At 41.3% G+C, this 14206-nt stretch overlaps 2 protein-coding genes across 5 annotated transcripts in view; one reads left to right on the forward strand and one right to left on the reverse strand.

The window, feature by feature from the left end:
- Positions 1 to 6021, forward strand: part of AGK (acylglycerol kinase) — a 103678-nt gene extending 97657 nt beyond the window's left edge. For 3 of the 4 annotated variants that reach the window (XM_023184976.1, XM_023184978.2, XM_023184977.3), the window contains exons 15-16: positions 3160 to 3259; positions 4427 to 5757. In XM_023184976.1, the coding sequence (XP_023040744.1) occupies positions 3160 to 3259; positions 4427 to 4564 (238 nt within the window). In that variant the 3' untranslated portion in view covers positions 4565 to 5757. Of the gene's footprint in view, positions 1 to 3159; positions 3260 to 4426 lie in introns of all 4 variants that reach the window. The other variant, XM_023184979.1, reaches the window with a different exon arrangement.
- A 2338-nt stretch (positions 6022 to 8359) lies between these two features.
- DENND11 (DENN domain containing 11) overlaps positions 8360 to 14206 on the reverse strand; it is a 44238-nt gene continuing 38391 nt past the window's right edge. Inside the window, exon 9 of the mRNA XM_023184981.3 lies at positions 8360 to 14038. Within this exon, the coding sequence (XP_023040749.1) occupies positions 13843 to 14038 (196 nt within the window). The 3' untranslated portion in view covers positions 8360 to 13842. The remainder of the gene's footprint in view (positions 14039 to 14206) is intronic.

The raw sequence follows: 14206 nt of genomic DNA on the forward strand, positions 1-14206 counted from the left end.
TGCCCCTCTCCTGTGCTGGCCGTCACTGTTCATTTTGTGGGGATCAGAATGTAAGAGCAGTCTTTGTTTTTCTTTTTTCTTTTTTTTTTTTATTTTATTTTATTTTCTTTTTTTTTTTATTCTACTTTAAGTTCTAGGGTACATGTGCATAACGTGCAGGTTACATATGTATACATGTGCCATGTTGGTGTGCTGCACCCATCAACTCGTCAGCACCCATCAATTCATCATTTATATCAGGTATAACTCCCCAATGCAATCCCTCCCCCCTCCCCCCTCCCCATGATAGGCCCCACTGTGTGATGTTCCCCTTCCCGAGTCCAAGTGAGCTCATTGTTCAGTTCCCACCTATGAGTGAGAACATGCGGTGTTTGGTTTTCTCTTCTTGTGATAGTTTGCTAAGAATGATGGTTTCCAGCTGCATCCATGTCCCTACAAAGGACGCAAACTCATCCTTTTTTATGGCTGCATAGTATTCCATGGTGTATATGTGCCACATTTTCTTAATCCAGTCTGTCACTGATGGACATTTGGGTTGATTCCAAGTCTTTGCTATTGTGAATAGTGCCGCAATAAACATACGTGTGCATGTGTCTTTGTAGTAGCATAATTTATAATCCTTTGGGTATATACCCAGTAGTGGGATGGCTGGGTCATATGGTACATCTAGTTCTAGATCCTTGAGGAATCGCCATACTGTTTTCCATAATGGTTGAACTAGTTTACAATCCCACCAACAGTGTAAAAGTGTTCCTATTTCTCCACATCCTCTCCAACACCTATTGTTTCCTGATTTTTTAATGATTGCCATTCTAACTGGTGTGAGATGGTATCTCATTGTGGTTTTGATTTGCATTTCTCTGATGGCCAGTGATGATGAGCATTTTTTCATGTGTCTGTTGGCTGTATGAATGTCTTCTTTTGAGAAATGTCTGTTCATATCCTTTCCCCACTTTTGGATGGGGTTGTTTGTTTTTTTCTTGTATATTTGTTTGAGTTCCTTGTAGATTCTGGAAATTAGCCCTTTGTCAGATGAGTAGATTGCAAAAATTTTCTCCCATTCTGTAGGTTGCCTGTTCACTCTGATGGTAGTTTCTTTTGCTGTGCAGAAGCTCTTTAGTTTAATGAGATCCCATTTGTCAATTTTGGCTTTTGCTTGCAAAAGCAAAAGTCTTTGTTTTTCAATTGAAACCAAAGAATTCAATGGAGCATGACACAGCGTCAAGAACTTTGGTTTCAGGGTCAAAGAGCTGAATGCAAATTTTGATTCTGCTACTTACCCGACGTCATGACTCGGATCATTTAGCATCTGAATCCTTTCCCCATCTACAGAATGAAATAACACAATCGTCTCTGCCGATCTCAGGACCGGCGCTCAGCCTTGAGTAAGAGAATGTGTGTCAAGTCTTTTTATATTGTGAAGCACTTCACAGTATCCATTACTGTTTATGTCAGTTCACCATGTCCTCCTATTGCCAGGGCCTTCATGGAAAACTGGAAAAGGTATTGAGTACTTTGGGCATTTCCCAGGCCTTTTTCCCTTTCCAACACAGAATACCCTTCCAAGTCCTGTGATTTGTTAAGTCCTACCTCTGCCAGAATTGTATTGGTTAAGAACACTATAAATCCTCCTTCAGAGCATCTGAGGAGCTGGTGTGTTCCCATGCCAACTGGTAATTTGCTCAGCTCTGCTTTTCTGTGCTTTGTCTCAGAGCTCCCTCTCGTGCCCATTTAGGGATCACACATTTCTGTTGCAGCGGCCTGGTCTCCATGGCTACTTCATTATCTACACAGGCACATAAGTTTGTTGTTCTTGCCTTTGGCATAAATTCTTCAGAGACTGAATAGCTGATTCTGCAGCCTTTGATTTTCTTGCTGTATCTATAGGAAAAAGAAGGGAAAATCCTGTTCCTTCTACAGAATGTCCAGAAATCACACAGTCTTCATTGACGGTCTGGCCAGAGAAACCAGCAATATTCAAATCTCCTTTATGATACTGGGATCCAGAAATAGAGACCCCAGTTGTATTGCTAAGGTTAGGCGAAGCCACTATGTTCTGCATTGTTAGCACCAGTGGCAGCCACAGTGTTCTTCTGTTCTCTACAGAAAGTGAAATCAAGTAATGTCTGTTTCCTCTGGATATCTGAAGAGAACATTGTGAAGTTGCATTAGAAAACTCTGATACCATTTCGTAGAATTACTGTTGTTAATGAATGATAAATAATGGACTAGTTTACTTGGATTAGCTTTTACTGTATTTCCACTGCCTAAAGGATATATCTGCATGAGGTGGAGTGTGTGTCTGAATATGCGCTGGAAATTTTACTCCATAGTCACTTAGTCAAGGTAGATATTGTATGCCAAATAGACTGTGTTATAAATACAGTCATCCCACAGTATCCTTGGGGGATTGGTTCCAGGACCTCCCTCAGATACCAAAATCCAGATTCTCAAGTCCCTTCTATATAGTGGCATGGTATTTGCATAGACGTATGCACATCCTCCCTGTGTACATTAAATCTTCTCTAGATTACTTATAATACCCAATACAATGTAAATGCTATGTGGATAGTTGCTGTACTGTATTCTCTAGGGGATAAGAGTCTGTACATATTCAGTACAGTTGCAAAAATAGGTATTTTCTATCCTCAGTTGCTTGAATCCACAGGAGTGGGACCCACAGATAGGAAGGGTTATCAGAGAACTTCTAAGACTAGTTGTTCATATACATAAAAATATCTACATTAAAGTAAAAATATTTTCTCCTTCAAGTAATAAATCACAAGTACCAAATACAAGAAGTTTAGTACTTTTCTTAAAGAATTGAATTTCATTCTAATTTTTAAATTTGAGACTAACAATCTAAGAATTAGTTACATGTGGAATGATTATTTTTAAATCAATCAATTTTTAAATCAAATTAAGAGCATTTCGGAGAAAGTCATAACTTCATGCACAGTTCTCTACATTCAGTCTAGAATGTATCACAATGCTAAGCAAGAATCACTGTGGAAAAATTATTTACATAACTCTGTGGCTTAATAGACCATCTGTCCACTTTTGTAACCTCATAAAAAGGGGGAAAGAAGTTGCTACGTTGTTGCAACCTAATGTAATTGCCATCACTGGTCTTAAGCTTGCTTTTTCCTGTGCCCACAGAAGTCGAAAGGTGAGAAACCCCAAGCTGCACGCCGAGGGCACGGAGTGTCTCCAAGCCAGCCGGTGCACCTTGCTTGTCCCCAAGGTGAATGGGGAAGGGGTCAGTAGTCCCACAGCATTTGATTCGTTTGTCATCGGCCTGCCCCCCTGCTGTGTCCCATCCTTCCTCTCTTTTAGCTACCCCACACACTTAGGCACGTATTGTGTGCCAAGCATTTTGCCAGGCTCTGGGTCATATTAGCGGGGAGCTGAAAAGCATGGCAGAATCCCCTTCGGAGTCATGGGTTTAGAGTGGGACTCTTGAAGACTCCCATCGTTTTCAAGCCAAGGTTCTTCCCTAAAGTGGTTTTTAGGTCTCCTTTTATTTTTTCATATGTAAATAATGCAGAAGGTGACTACAATAAGACAGAATTGTCTAGCTGGCAAATGTGAATAGTTGCTTTTACTTTTAACATTTTATATAAAGGATCTGGAAGCATTTTTCAGTTCAACACTGAATTTTTCTGTATTACAAAATGCCATGCTTAGAATAACCTATGTAAGTGAAAAAAATGGAAATAGAATCTGGAATTGGGAGGTTATTCAACTGGCAATACGGAAAAAAGGAGGCTCTTCAGATAGCCTTTGAAGACATGTGGCCATTATATTACTGTATTCAGACAAGACTATAGGTAAAGAGAAGGTATCCCCATAGTGACTGGCATCACAGTTTCGATATAAATATTGAATTAAATGCATGAGTTATGGGAGGGTTTCACAGACTCTGTAATGATATTAATGTTCGTATACCTTAGGTATATCAAGCTAAGCAAGTCTTAGAGAATAATGAAAATGATCCAGCAGATATAATAGCTTGTCATAAGAGAATTAGCTGTCTTTCTCTATTTTTATTTGAGAAGGATTAGCATAATATAGAAGGACTATGTTTATGAGTTCCTTAAAGACGTTGCAGGACCCTTGCCTTTTAATATGTATTTCAAAATTATAACCATGTTGTTCAAATCCCAAAATACTCTGGGAGAAGATAGGGGCTAAAAAAAGAAAGGAAATCCTTTTTCATGGATGGCAGAATTAGGATGTTTCCAGAACCAGCACTGTGCCATCAAAGAGTAGGCACTGAATGTTTGTTGTAAAAGAACGTTAGGGGAACTCCTCAAGAGAGGACGTTGTTTCCGTAATGAACTTGTTCTGGTGCTGTTGTGAGACCCCAGCTCCAGTAGGCCACTGATGTGGGTTTGAGCTGTTCTGAATATTCTCTTCTCCCCAGGGAGCAGGGGGCTCTTTTAGCATTGACAGTGAGGAGTATGAAGCGATGCCTGTGGAGGTGAAACTGCTCCCCAGGAAGCTGCAGTTCTTCTGTGATCCTAGGAAGAGAGAACAGATGCTCGCAAGCCCCACCCAGTGAGCAGCAGAAGACAAGCGCTCTGAGACCACACTTTAGGCCACCGGTGGGACCAAAAGAACAGGTGCCTCAACCATCCCAACAGTGTCGTCAGAGCGTCCCCAGGGCATTTTCATGGCAAGTACCCCTCTGCCCCCACTCCAGCAGTGCTTCCCGAAGTGTGCTCTGTCACCTGCTTTGCAATCAGCTTCCATGAGTGCATGTTTTATTTTGGTGTGATGGTCGGCGCTCCTAAACACGAACTTTCCTCAGGCTGGTTCAAGATGGAAAAGGACTTTCTTCTGTTTTCTTCCAAAGTGCAACCACGGTGGAGAGCCCGCAGTGGGCTTAGCCTGCCTGCGCCCTTCCATTTCTGTTCTTTGACCGTGCTAGGAATTCCAGGAAAGTGCATTCCTTCCCTTGCGACCTTTTTCTGTTTCTAGGCTCCTTCACGGGTGCTGCTGTTTTGTGAGCTCCGGCTCCTGTTTAGCTTTTATTTCAGTTCTAGCCTCAGTCCAGAAATGTAGGCGAGGTTGTTTCCCTCTCCAGCCATGGCTACAATACGGTAAATTGCTAGTTTTTATTTTTTTAAGTAGTGCTTCCTAAATGGTTTGCATGAGAGCCACCTGGGGTACATGCTGAAAATTGATTTATTTGGGGTCCACCCCAAACCTAATAACCCAATTTGGGGATGGGGTCCAGGAATATGCATTTTTAAAAAGTCAGCCACCCTTCCCAGGTGATTCTGTAGGTTGTCCCTCAACTGTACTTGGAGAAATAGTGTTTTAAAGCAGTAGTCCACAAAGTATTCTGCTCACGTGCCCCCCAGAAGTATTTTGAAAAATCATGTATCCCCTCACCCATCTAAGTTGACATCTAAAATTTTTCATGGGAAGTTCAATAGTTGACAAAGTATGTATTTGCTGGTGTCGTGTAAATATTGGTATTCTAAAATAAAAACTGTTACATCACTATTTTAAACATATCCAGTACAATTTAAATATCATACCAATTTGACACCCTTCATTCATTTATAAAAATAAATGAGCTAGTTCTTTAGTAGTTGAACATTTCAAATTGGCTTTTCTCCTTCTGTATTTCTATACTACTTTTCAGCCAAGAATCCTATCAGAATGTAATCTATTATGCCTGCCATCTTTTAATCATTCACCCCATTATCTTGTCAACAAAACATATAAATGGAAATAAGTTTTTTTAGTTCTTGCTTTAAGTGTTTATCTCAGTCCAGAACAAATGTTATCATAATTATTGGTATATAATGAAAACGGTATTAATATAATTCTTTGATGATTAAAAGTTGTTTTATTAGAATGTTCTTTATCCTAATTAGTTCATTTATCCAAGAATACATGAATATGATTTACAGCTGAGATGGGGTTAAACCTCAGCTGTATTCCTTGTTTCATTTCTTTATAGATGCAAGCACATAAATTCTATGGAACAGAATTATGTTAGCAATGTTGTACAGTTCTTTGAATTCCTTTGGAATTTCGACAAAGATCACAGTACTCTATCATCAAGAATTATTAATGATGATCTATCAACTAACAACTTGATTAGATTCTCCTTTAGTCTGTTGAAAGCAGAGAACTAAAATCCACCTGATTTGCCAGGGCTTTGCCAGCCAGTCATTAGCACCATTTTTACTACCACAGACATTTTCCTTTGTTCAGTGCCCCTGAGGTTCTTACACTCTAGGGGGCAGTGCACCACAGGAAGATCAATGAGGGAGGATTGCGAGGGGGAAGGGGAGGAAGCAGAGCTGGCAGGCCTTAGCTGCAGGCTCACTCTCAGGCAGATCCCTTTTAAGATAGAGGACATACACCATGCCCCCACATCCCATGGAGATAGATAGGAGCGAGACCAATGCTTTAGCAGATTATAGAATAGCTATGAAAAGTCCATGAATGAAGATCACAAAAAGGAAGGCTTTCTTATTTCACACTGTATTCTTTAGGGTGGTAAAAGTTCTTTTAGCAAAAACATAACAGATGGTTCCAAACATCAGCATAAAGAGCATTCATCCCATACCACCCACAGGTAAGGAGGAAGGATGCTGTGGTATATGAAAATAAAAGTTGTCACCTGAGCCGAGAGCGTTTAGCATATCGTGGTTCTGTAACAGTTTCAAGGACCAGTGCAGAATCTGGCTCTCTTCTCTGATAGGCTACCAGTGTGTGTGTGTGTGTGTGTTCATTTTATGGTTCTAATCATAATGGTACATATAATTAAGGAAGGATATGGAAGCCACTTTAGAATCTTAATCATTTTTAAATATAAATATGCCTTGTTTCCTTGATTCAGGCTCTTTCCTGTGAGGGCTTGGTTTCCTTATTGTTGACTGCTTTATTCTTTGCCCTATAAAGCCTGCATGGAAGACGTTTAACAGTGCAACTAAAAGAGAGTGACCTGAGTGAGGCTTGTCAGCCAAAGCTGGAATGCTGAGCTATCTAGAGGAGAACCTAATAACCCAATTTGGGGATGGGGCCTAGGAATCTGCATCGGGAAGTTGGCCACCCTTCCCAGGTGATTCCGTTTAGTACAAACTTTTTGACAGATTAATTTCACTCAGATGGAAAGATTAATCCCAGCACTTTAGGAGGCCAAGGCAGGTGGAGCACCTGAGGTCAGGAGTTCGATACCAGCCTCACCAACATGGTGAAATCCCATCTGTACTAAAAATGCAAAAATTAGCTGGGTGTGGTGGCAGCCGCCTGTAGTCCCAGCTACTCTGGAGGCTGAGGCAGGAGAATCACTTGAACCCGGGAGGCAGAGGTTGCAGTGAGCCGGGATCACACCACTGCACTGTAGCCTGGGTGACAGAGCAAGACTCCATCTCCAAAAAAAAAAAAAAAAAAAAAACAAACCATAGTTGCTTTCTGTAAGATAGAGTTTAAGATAAAGTTTATAAAGCTTTTTTCCTTTCCCTCACAGCTGCTTTGCACATATTTGGATGCAGTTATATTTCCTAAGTGCCAGTGCTTCACATATGTAACTGATGCATCGGTTCTCACAACAACCCTAGGAAGTAGGTACAGGTTGAGCATCCCTAATCTGAAAAGGTGAAATCTGAAATCCTCCAAAATCCAAAACTTTTTGAGTGCCACCATGATGCTTAAAGTGCCCAGTGGAACATTTTGGGGTTTGGATTTATAATGCAAAGATTCTAAAATCCTAAAACATCTGAAATCTGAAAATACTTCTAAGTCCCAAGCATTTCAAATAAGGGATACTCAGCCTGTCATAATATATGGTTACATAGCTCAGAAAATAGGAACCTGGCTTTGAATCCAGGCCATTTGATTTACAGAGTCAGTGATAGCAATGTACCCTATACTGCTTCTAAATACATACTCTAACTCCCCAAATGGTTAAAAATGAAATAAAAGTTTAGAATATACACATACACCAAATATATATATATATACACACACACACACACACACACACACACACACACACATAAAATTTTAAACTGAACTTTGATAAGAGAGTTTATAAAGTAAAAGGGTAGTGGTCTCTGTGGGATTCCAGAAGTTTCCTGATGTAATTAAGGGTACACAGCCCTGTCTCTTCTGGGTGGCATAGTTATTCCCAACTTTGTTTCCCATTACCTGGAGAAAGTCTGTCCAGACCGTGGCTTCCAGAAGGACAGGTAGCAGCTCCCCAGTCTCCTCCATCGTCACTGTGAGTGAAGTCAGGTTCAGCCCCCGTGGGCTCTGCTCATGGGGTGGGCCACCATTCCTTCCTACCACAAACCACTTTTCTCAGACTGGAGAAGGGACTGCAGCACACATGTTCATGTTAAAATGTGAACTTTAATTGTAAAAATCATTTTCTGTAAATATAGTTATATCAACCTCTCTGCACACAACTTGGTTCATATATATACAGATATGATATTCATAGATGTTATTTGTACCACAGAACAAAATCAATGCAAGAAACATTTACTCTTAGCTTCAGGATTAACCCCAGCTTTCTTTAAGCCTTAAAATTACCACCACTGGAAACAGAGAGCACGGCATACCTGGGCACACCAGTATTCAGGGCAAAATTTATGAAGTGTCTTACTAATTTCATAATATGAGGTAAAGACCCGAAACAAAAATAGATTCAGTCTCTTGTATTGCTATAACTCTTAGGCTGGGGTATTAATCAAAATAGGATTTTTACATTTAAGGCGACAGGGAGGCTGTGCTGATTCTAACTCAGAAAGAAATGAGAAAACAGTTTTTCTAAGGCTACAACTATTTGTTTAGGCTTATTTTCCCAGACCTATACAAAAATTCAGTCGACAAGCTTTGGGTAAATAAAGGAAATTCATTTTGCTTTCCTCTGCTCTCTGTCCCTGAAGTCACTCGTCTAGGTTGGCTGCTCAAACGCCAAGAATCTCCACCATTCTTCACTTGACAGTCTTCATGGACATGTTGGACCCCAATTTTTTTTTTTGTATAACACCATCTTAAAATTTTTCAATATACTGTATCTTTCTTTAGTTTACCCAAAGGAAGGAGTTTTCACTCTAATGTCAATATATTTGCAACCATCCAACTCAACGACCTCTACGTGGACTGTTCACTTTGTGGATCATCTCTGGCTAATTTAAAACATCCTGCCTCATCCCCACATTCTCTGACTGGCCTTAGACAGCAAAGTAAATTTATTATTAGTCTAAATAAGCATTCTACAGCAAACATAAGTAATTCACACCTGACCTGCTATGAAAATTAAATTTTCTGAATTTAGATCATATTAGCTCTAAAAGCCCCACAGTATGCTAAAAATCAAGAATAAATTCTAAAAAGATGAAAGCAAGGCTTTTTTCTCCATCATTTCTTTATAGAGCACTAGAAAATTCTTATTCCCCTTCAAAGTTTGCAATTTCATCCAACTGCCCCTAAATTCTAGTTCCAAAAACGAATTAAAATGCCAGTTATAACACTACCTCCCACTCCCACCTCTCTCAAGAAAGAGGCCTAAAAATAAGAATGATGACATTTACCCTTTTTTGTACTAGAGCTTTACTTAAGGTTGGTATTTTTATGTCAACCTTCCTAGGACTGTCAAGTCCACCTCCTAAAGAGCATGTCAAGATTTCATAGCACAATCTCCTTATTCACTCTCCAAATTATTTACAAAGTAAAACTTCTATGGGGTCTCAGCCACCACCAGATTACAAAACTGCCCATTTCTTCTAGAATAATAGTTTTAAAATTTCCTTCCATTTCAGTATATGCATACTCAGTTCATCACATAGTAATATCAATAAAAAAATAAACTTCCATTTCTTATAAGAAAAACATTAACTTAATTCACAGTTAGCCTTTTCCCACAACACTCAAGACTCCAGTAGCTTCTAGGAACAGAGGTATATTAGTAATAAAAATGGAATATTAAAAATCCATGACTTGGGAGTAAACGGAGCCCTTAACTCCTCCTCTCCCCCTACCTGAATCAGAAAAGGGTTTTCCTGAAATGAGAGGGGACGGGACTGGGGTCAGCAGGATTCTCACCTCGGTATAACTACAAGGTACAGGGGAGAAGACAGGAAGGATGGCCATTTGGCAGAATCCAAGCCTACTAGCTTGGGATCTATTAGGGAGATACAAACCTATGCCTGGCATATTAGTCCCCAATCTAATTTTCTTGTCCATGTTAGAACTGTCGTCACACTAAGGCAAGTTCACTGCCAAGCTGAGCATTATCCTGTTTTATTCATCCACCTGCCCACTCCTCCTCTTACCTCTGCAAGGATGACCTATACAGGGACTGGAGAAAGCATCTCCATCCATTCCCCGGGCTGTGCAGTTTCAAAGGGAAATAAATGGTCCCTCGGGTCTCTGCCTCTTCTCGGAGGGTTGCTGTCCTACAACTGAAAGCCTAATTCATTACTGCCCTTGACAAAAGCTTCCCTGAAGGCCTCAGTTTAAAGGTGAGTGATTTCATCTTTTATTGTGTTTGAAGGGCTTTCAATGTATCAAGACTGAGAGCAAATTCATCCTTATAGCCACCAGAATGAAAAAATGATTTAGCTAAGATTTAATTTATCTTCTAGCTAAAGTATCATCGGTAGTTACATGATCAAATGTTCACATGTGGCATCTGGAAGCATGTGCACCTGTGAGCTAGCTTAACTTTCTTGTCTTGACTTTAAAGTGGAACAAAACAACGTAAGTTATAGATGCAAGTTCCTAAGCTAAATTACTTCTATTGATACATCAATGATTTCAGCTTCCCTCCCCCTAACCAGATGGAGGCACAGATGCTATAATGGATGATGGATATGGAAGACAAAAGCCTTCTAATTCATTGCAATCATAATTTACTGAGGACTGTAGAGGTCCCAGGTGGGACACTGACACTGGAATTGTCTCTACCAGGCATAGGGAATGTTTCATGTTTAAAGCCCAAGGAAATTCTAAACACATAATTTGGGCCATACTTTTTATTCTGGTAGGGGATAAGCCCTACCATTTGGAACTCCTTGTGGAGTCCTAAGCCAGGAGCCAACTGGACATTTTCCCAAAGGCTGAGTAGTATTATCTGCTGAGCCCACAGAATTGAAAACACCCCCTTGAACAGGCCTTTGTCATATTTTACATGGACACCAACAAGCCCCAAACCTGAATTCTCCTCCCACGTGGAATTTCTTCTGACTTACTCAGGAACAACAGGGCAGCCCAGCCAGTGTCTCAGGTAAGCAATTATTTCTAAACTGGCACATGTTTCATTTTACAGTGTGGCATGAGATCAGGCTGAAAGCTTCACAGGAGAACTAGGCCTGCTCAGGCAGGCGAGGGCTGAGGCCCAGCAGGAGATAGTGGCGGAAGGTGTCACACCACAAGTTTCCAACCCTCCTCCAGGAGGCCAATGGTAATCATAACGCCCGCCCCTGAAGAGCTTACAGACCTAGAAGTCTGTGAACGATGTTCAGCACTTTCTTCTGAACAAAAGCAGATGGTTTCTCAGAAAATATTTCACTGCCTCACTGGCACATTCTCCTTTGTGGCCACCCATACCCTGGCCCTCTGCATGAGCGGGAGGGTGGACTGAGACAGAAAGCTACCGAGACAAGCACAAAGTTAAGGGAACCCAGAAGCCCTGACTCACCATTCAAAGGAAAATACAGGAACTTCGTTCTTACCCTGCTACATTTACACCAGCACTTCTGAGCTTGCAGTTAAACCCGCAGAGTGTTTGCATATAGAAGGCTCAGAGCAGAAATGCCTAAAACAGCTCCTCCTGGCAGATTCCCTAATTCCAGAAAAAGGTCTTCCTGTGTCCTCTAGGAGAATCAGACCTTTCCTTTCACTCCTGCTCCTGCCTCTAACCACCTACCCCCAGCTTAAAACACCCTGAACCTCAGGATACCACGAAAAGTAACCATTAGCCTTAAGTTAGAAAGGACGCCTCAACCCTTGAGAGGCAAGAGGAGAGGTTGTGTGTAAAGAAGAAAAAAAGGTGAGTCTTCAACCTCGAAACACAGATGTTTTTTCTTTTGTAAACATCCCCATTACTGAAATGACAGCAACCAGTACTGCAGAGAAGTGTATTAGCTGTACAGTTTACATTTCAATGCCCAAACTTATATATTTACATAAAGATGCTACCTTGATTAATCAATGTCTATTTGCATGTCCACGTGTGAATTTCTTCAGTTTTGATATTCCATATGAAGGAGCTACAGTGAAAATACTTCTGAATACAGCAGTGAACCCTAAGAACCTTATCTTGAGATGAGATGTGTGACCCACCATTTGAATGTTATTTCTCTCTGCTGTGTACGTTAGTCTGGCTGGGTCTTGGTCACAGACATAGATGCACTGACAGCTATTCCCATAATCAAGCCAGGCGGGAAGGGGGAAGAGGAAGACATTATTTGTCACCAGCAACCCAATATCCCAAGTCAAAATTCTCAATCATGGCCAAGAAGGCCTAAACTCAACCCACAGGAACTGGCTTTCTAACTGGTTGACAAACACGTAAGCTGCCCTCCTGCAAAAGCCAATCAGAGGACAGGCAGGTGAAAATGGGACCCAGCCTAGAGCAGAGCACTTCAGAAGAGAATGAATAAATCCATCAGCGATGCTCGGGGCTTCCTGACCACTGTCCTGGGTGAAGGCACTGCCACATTTTCTCTCAGCAAATCTGTTACGTCCCTGGATCCAATGATTTAGCCTAAGGAACGTCACCTCTGCTAAAGAGAAGTGTGTTTGTGAGGGGTCCAAAATGATGAGCGGTCTTGTTAGCATCATGCTCCACCCTCTGAGTTAACCAGCTCAGATCCTTGCTAGATTTTGGAATCCAGTAAATCTGTGTTGATCCAGAGTTGCTGCTGCTAATGCCTCCAGAGAACTCGTGTCCAGATGAAGAGACTCAGAGTGATTCTCCATCCTGTTCGAACTTCAACTGCTCTATCCTCCAGTAGCCCAAACTTCAGCCTTTAAAAATACCCCTTACTCCAAGAGCATATTGAACCCTTAAGAGACTAAATTGGAAAATTAATTTGCTTGCAAGCTCCAAGGCCAGCATTGGCCCTTAACAGTTCACCAATTCATCCCAAGAGGAGGGGTTTGGAGAAAGAGGAACATTACATTGCATGGCCACCATGAAGTTACTTTGAGGAAGGTTTCAAGGCTTCAATCTACAATTTTAGTTTTCAGCTCACTGATAAGCAACCTCTGTCATTCTGACCATAAGATAAGCTCACATTTGGTGTCAGAAACATCCTTTTTTCCTTCTTTGTGGTCCCTACTCAAGTAAACAGAGAAGACATAAAGTTGCCCCAATGAACAAGAAAAGGGATTTGATCCCAAGACTCCTAGAGCTACTAAAAACTTTAAAAGATCATCCGGTCTAGTTTCTGCCTTTAGGCAGATGAACATCTTAAGGCCACAGGGGGCAGATGGTTGTCTTATTCTCAAATACATCAAGGGACAAAGACCATACAAACTTTCTGAACAGTCCATCCCAGTATTTCCAGAGCTCAGCCCACTCCTAGTGATACAACTCCTATGACCAAGCCCAAAGGACCAGCAGCTCTGGGAGAAAGTGGCGGATTCCAATATCCTAACATGGCAGGACACTAAACCAAGGCAATCTCACCTTATCTCTAGGGAAAAGGGCAGAAAGGAAATTGCAAAATTATGTTTGTTGGAAAGTATAAACAATATTCCTTCGTGTCAACTTAATAAAAAATGAGGCCCTCTGGGGGCCTGGGGTGAACTCCAGGCTGCTGACGTCCCACACGAAGCGGCTCCCGGTCCTGTTGGCTCCTCCTACGGGCAACAGGGGTTGTCGATGACTAGCATGACATCAATGCCATAGGCCTCCAGCAGGTCCAGGAGAAAGCTCCGGTCTCCTTGGGGGTCTAGGCCCATGCCCCGGGCATGCTCTGCTGTCAGAGTTTTATCTTGACTGGCAGACACCTCCAACAAAGTCTGAAATATCCGGTTGTTTTGTTCTAGGAAAAATCTGCATTTAGAAGACAAGACACAGGAAAGGAAGGGGGAAAAAAAACTCACTAGATAATCCACATATGGGGAACCAAAACTATACTGTTGTTTAATGTACTTTTCAGTGGATTCGCAGGTATCTTAAAACAAGAAAAGAGTAAAAGTTAAACAATTATTCAAGTGCTAT

This window comes from Piliocolobus tephrosceles, chromosome 8, assembly GCF_002776525.5.
Source record: "Piliocolobus tephrosceles isolate RC106 chromosome 8, ASM277652v3, whole genome shotgun sequence".
Taxonomy (NCBI): domain Eukaryota; kingdom Metazoa; phylum Chordata; class Mammalia; order Primates; family Cercopithecidae; genus Piliocolobus; species Piliocolobus tephrosceles.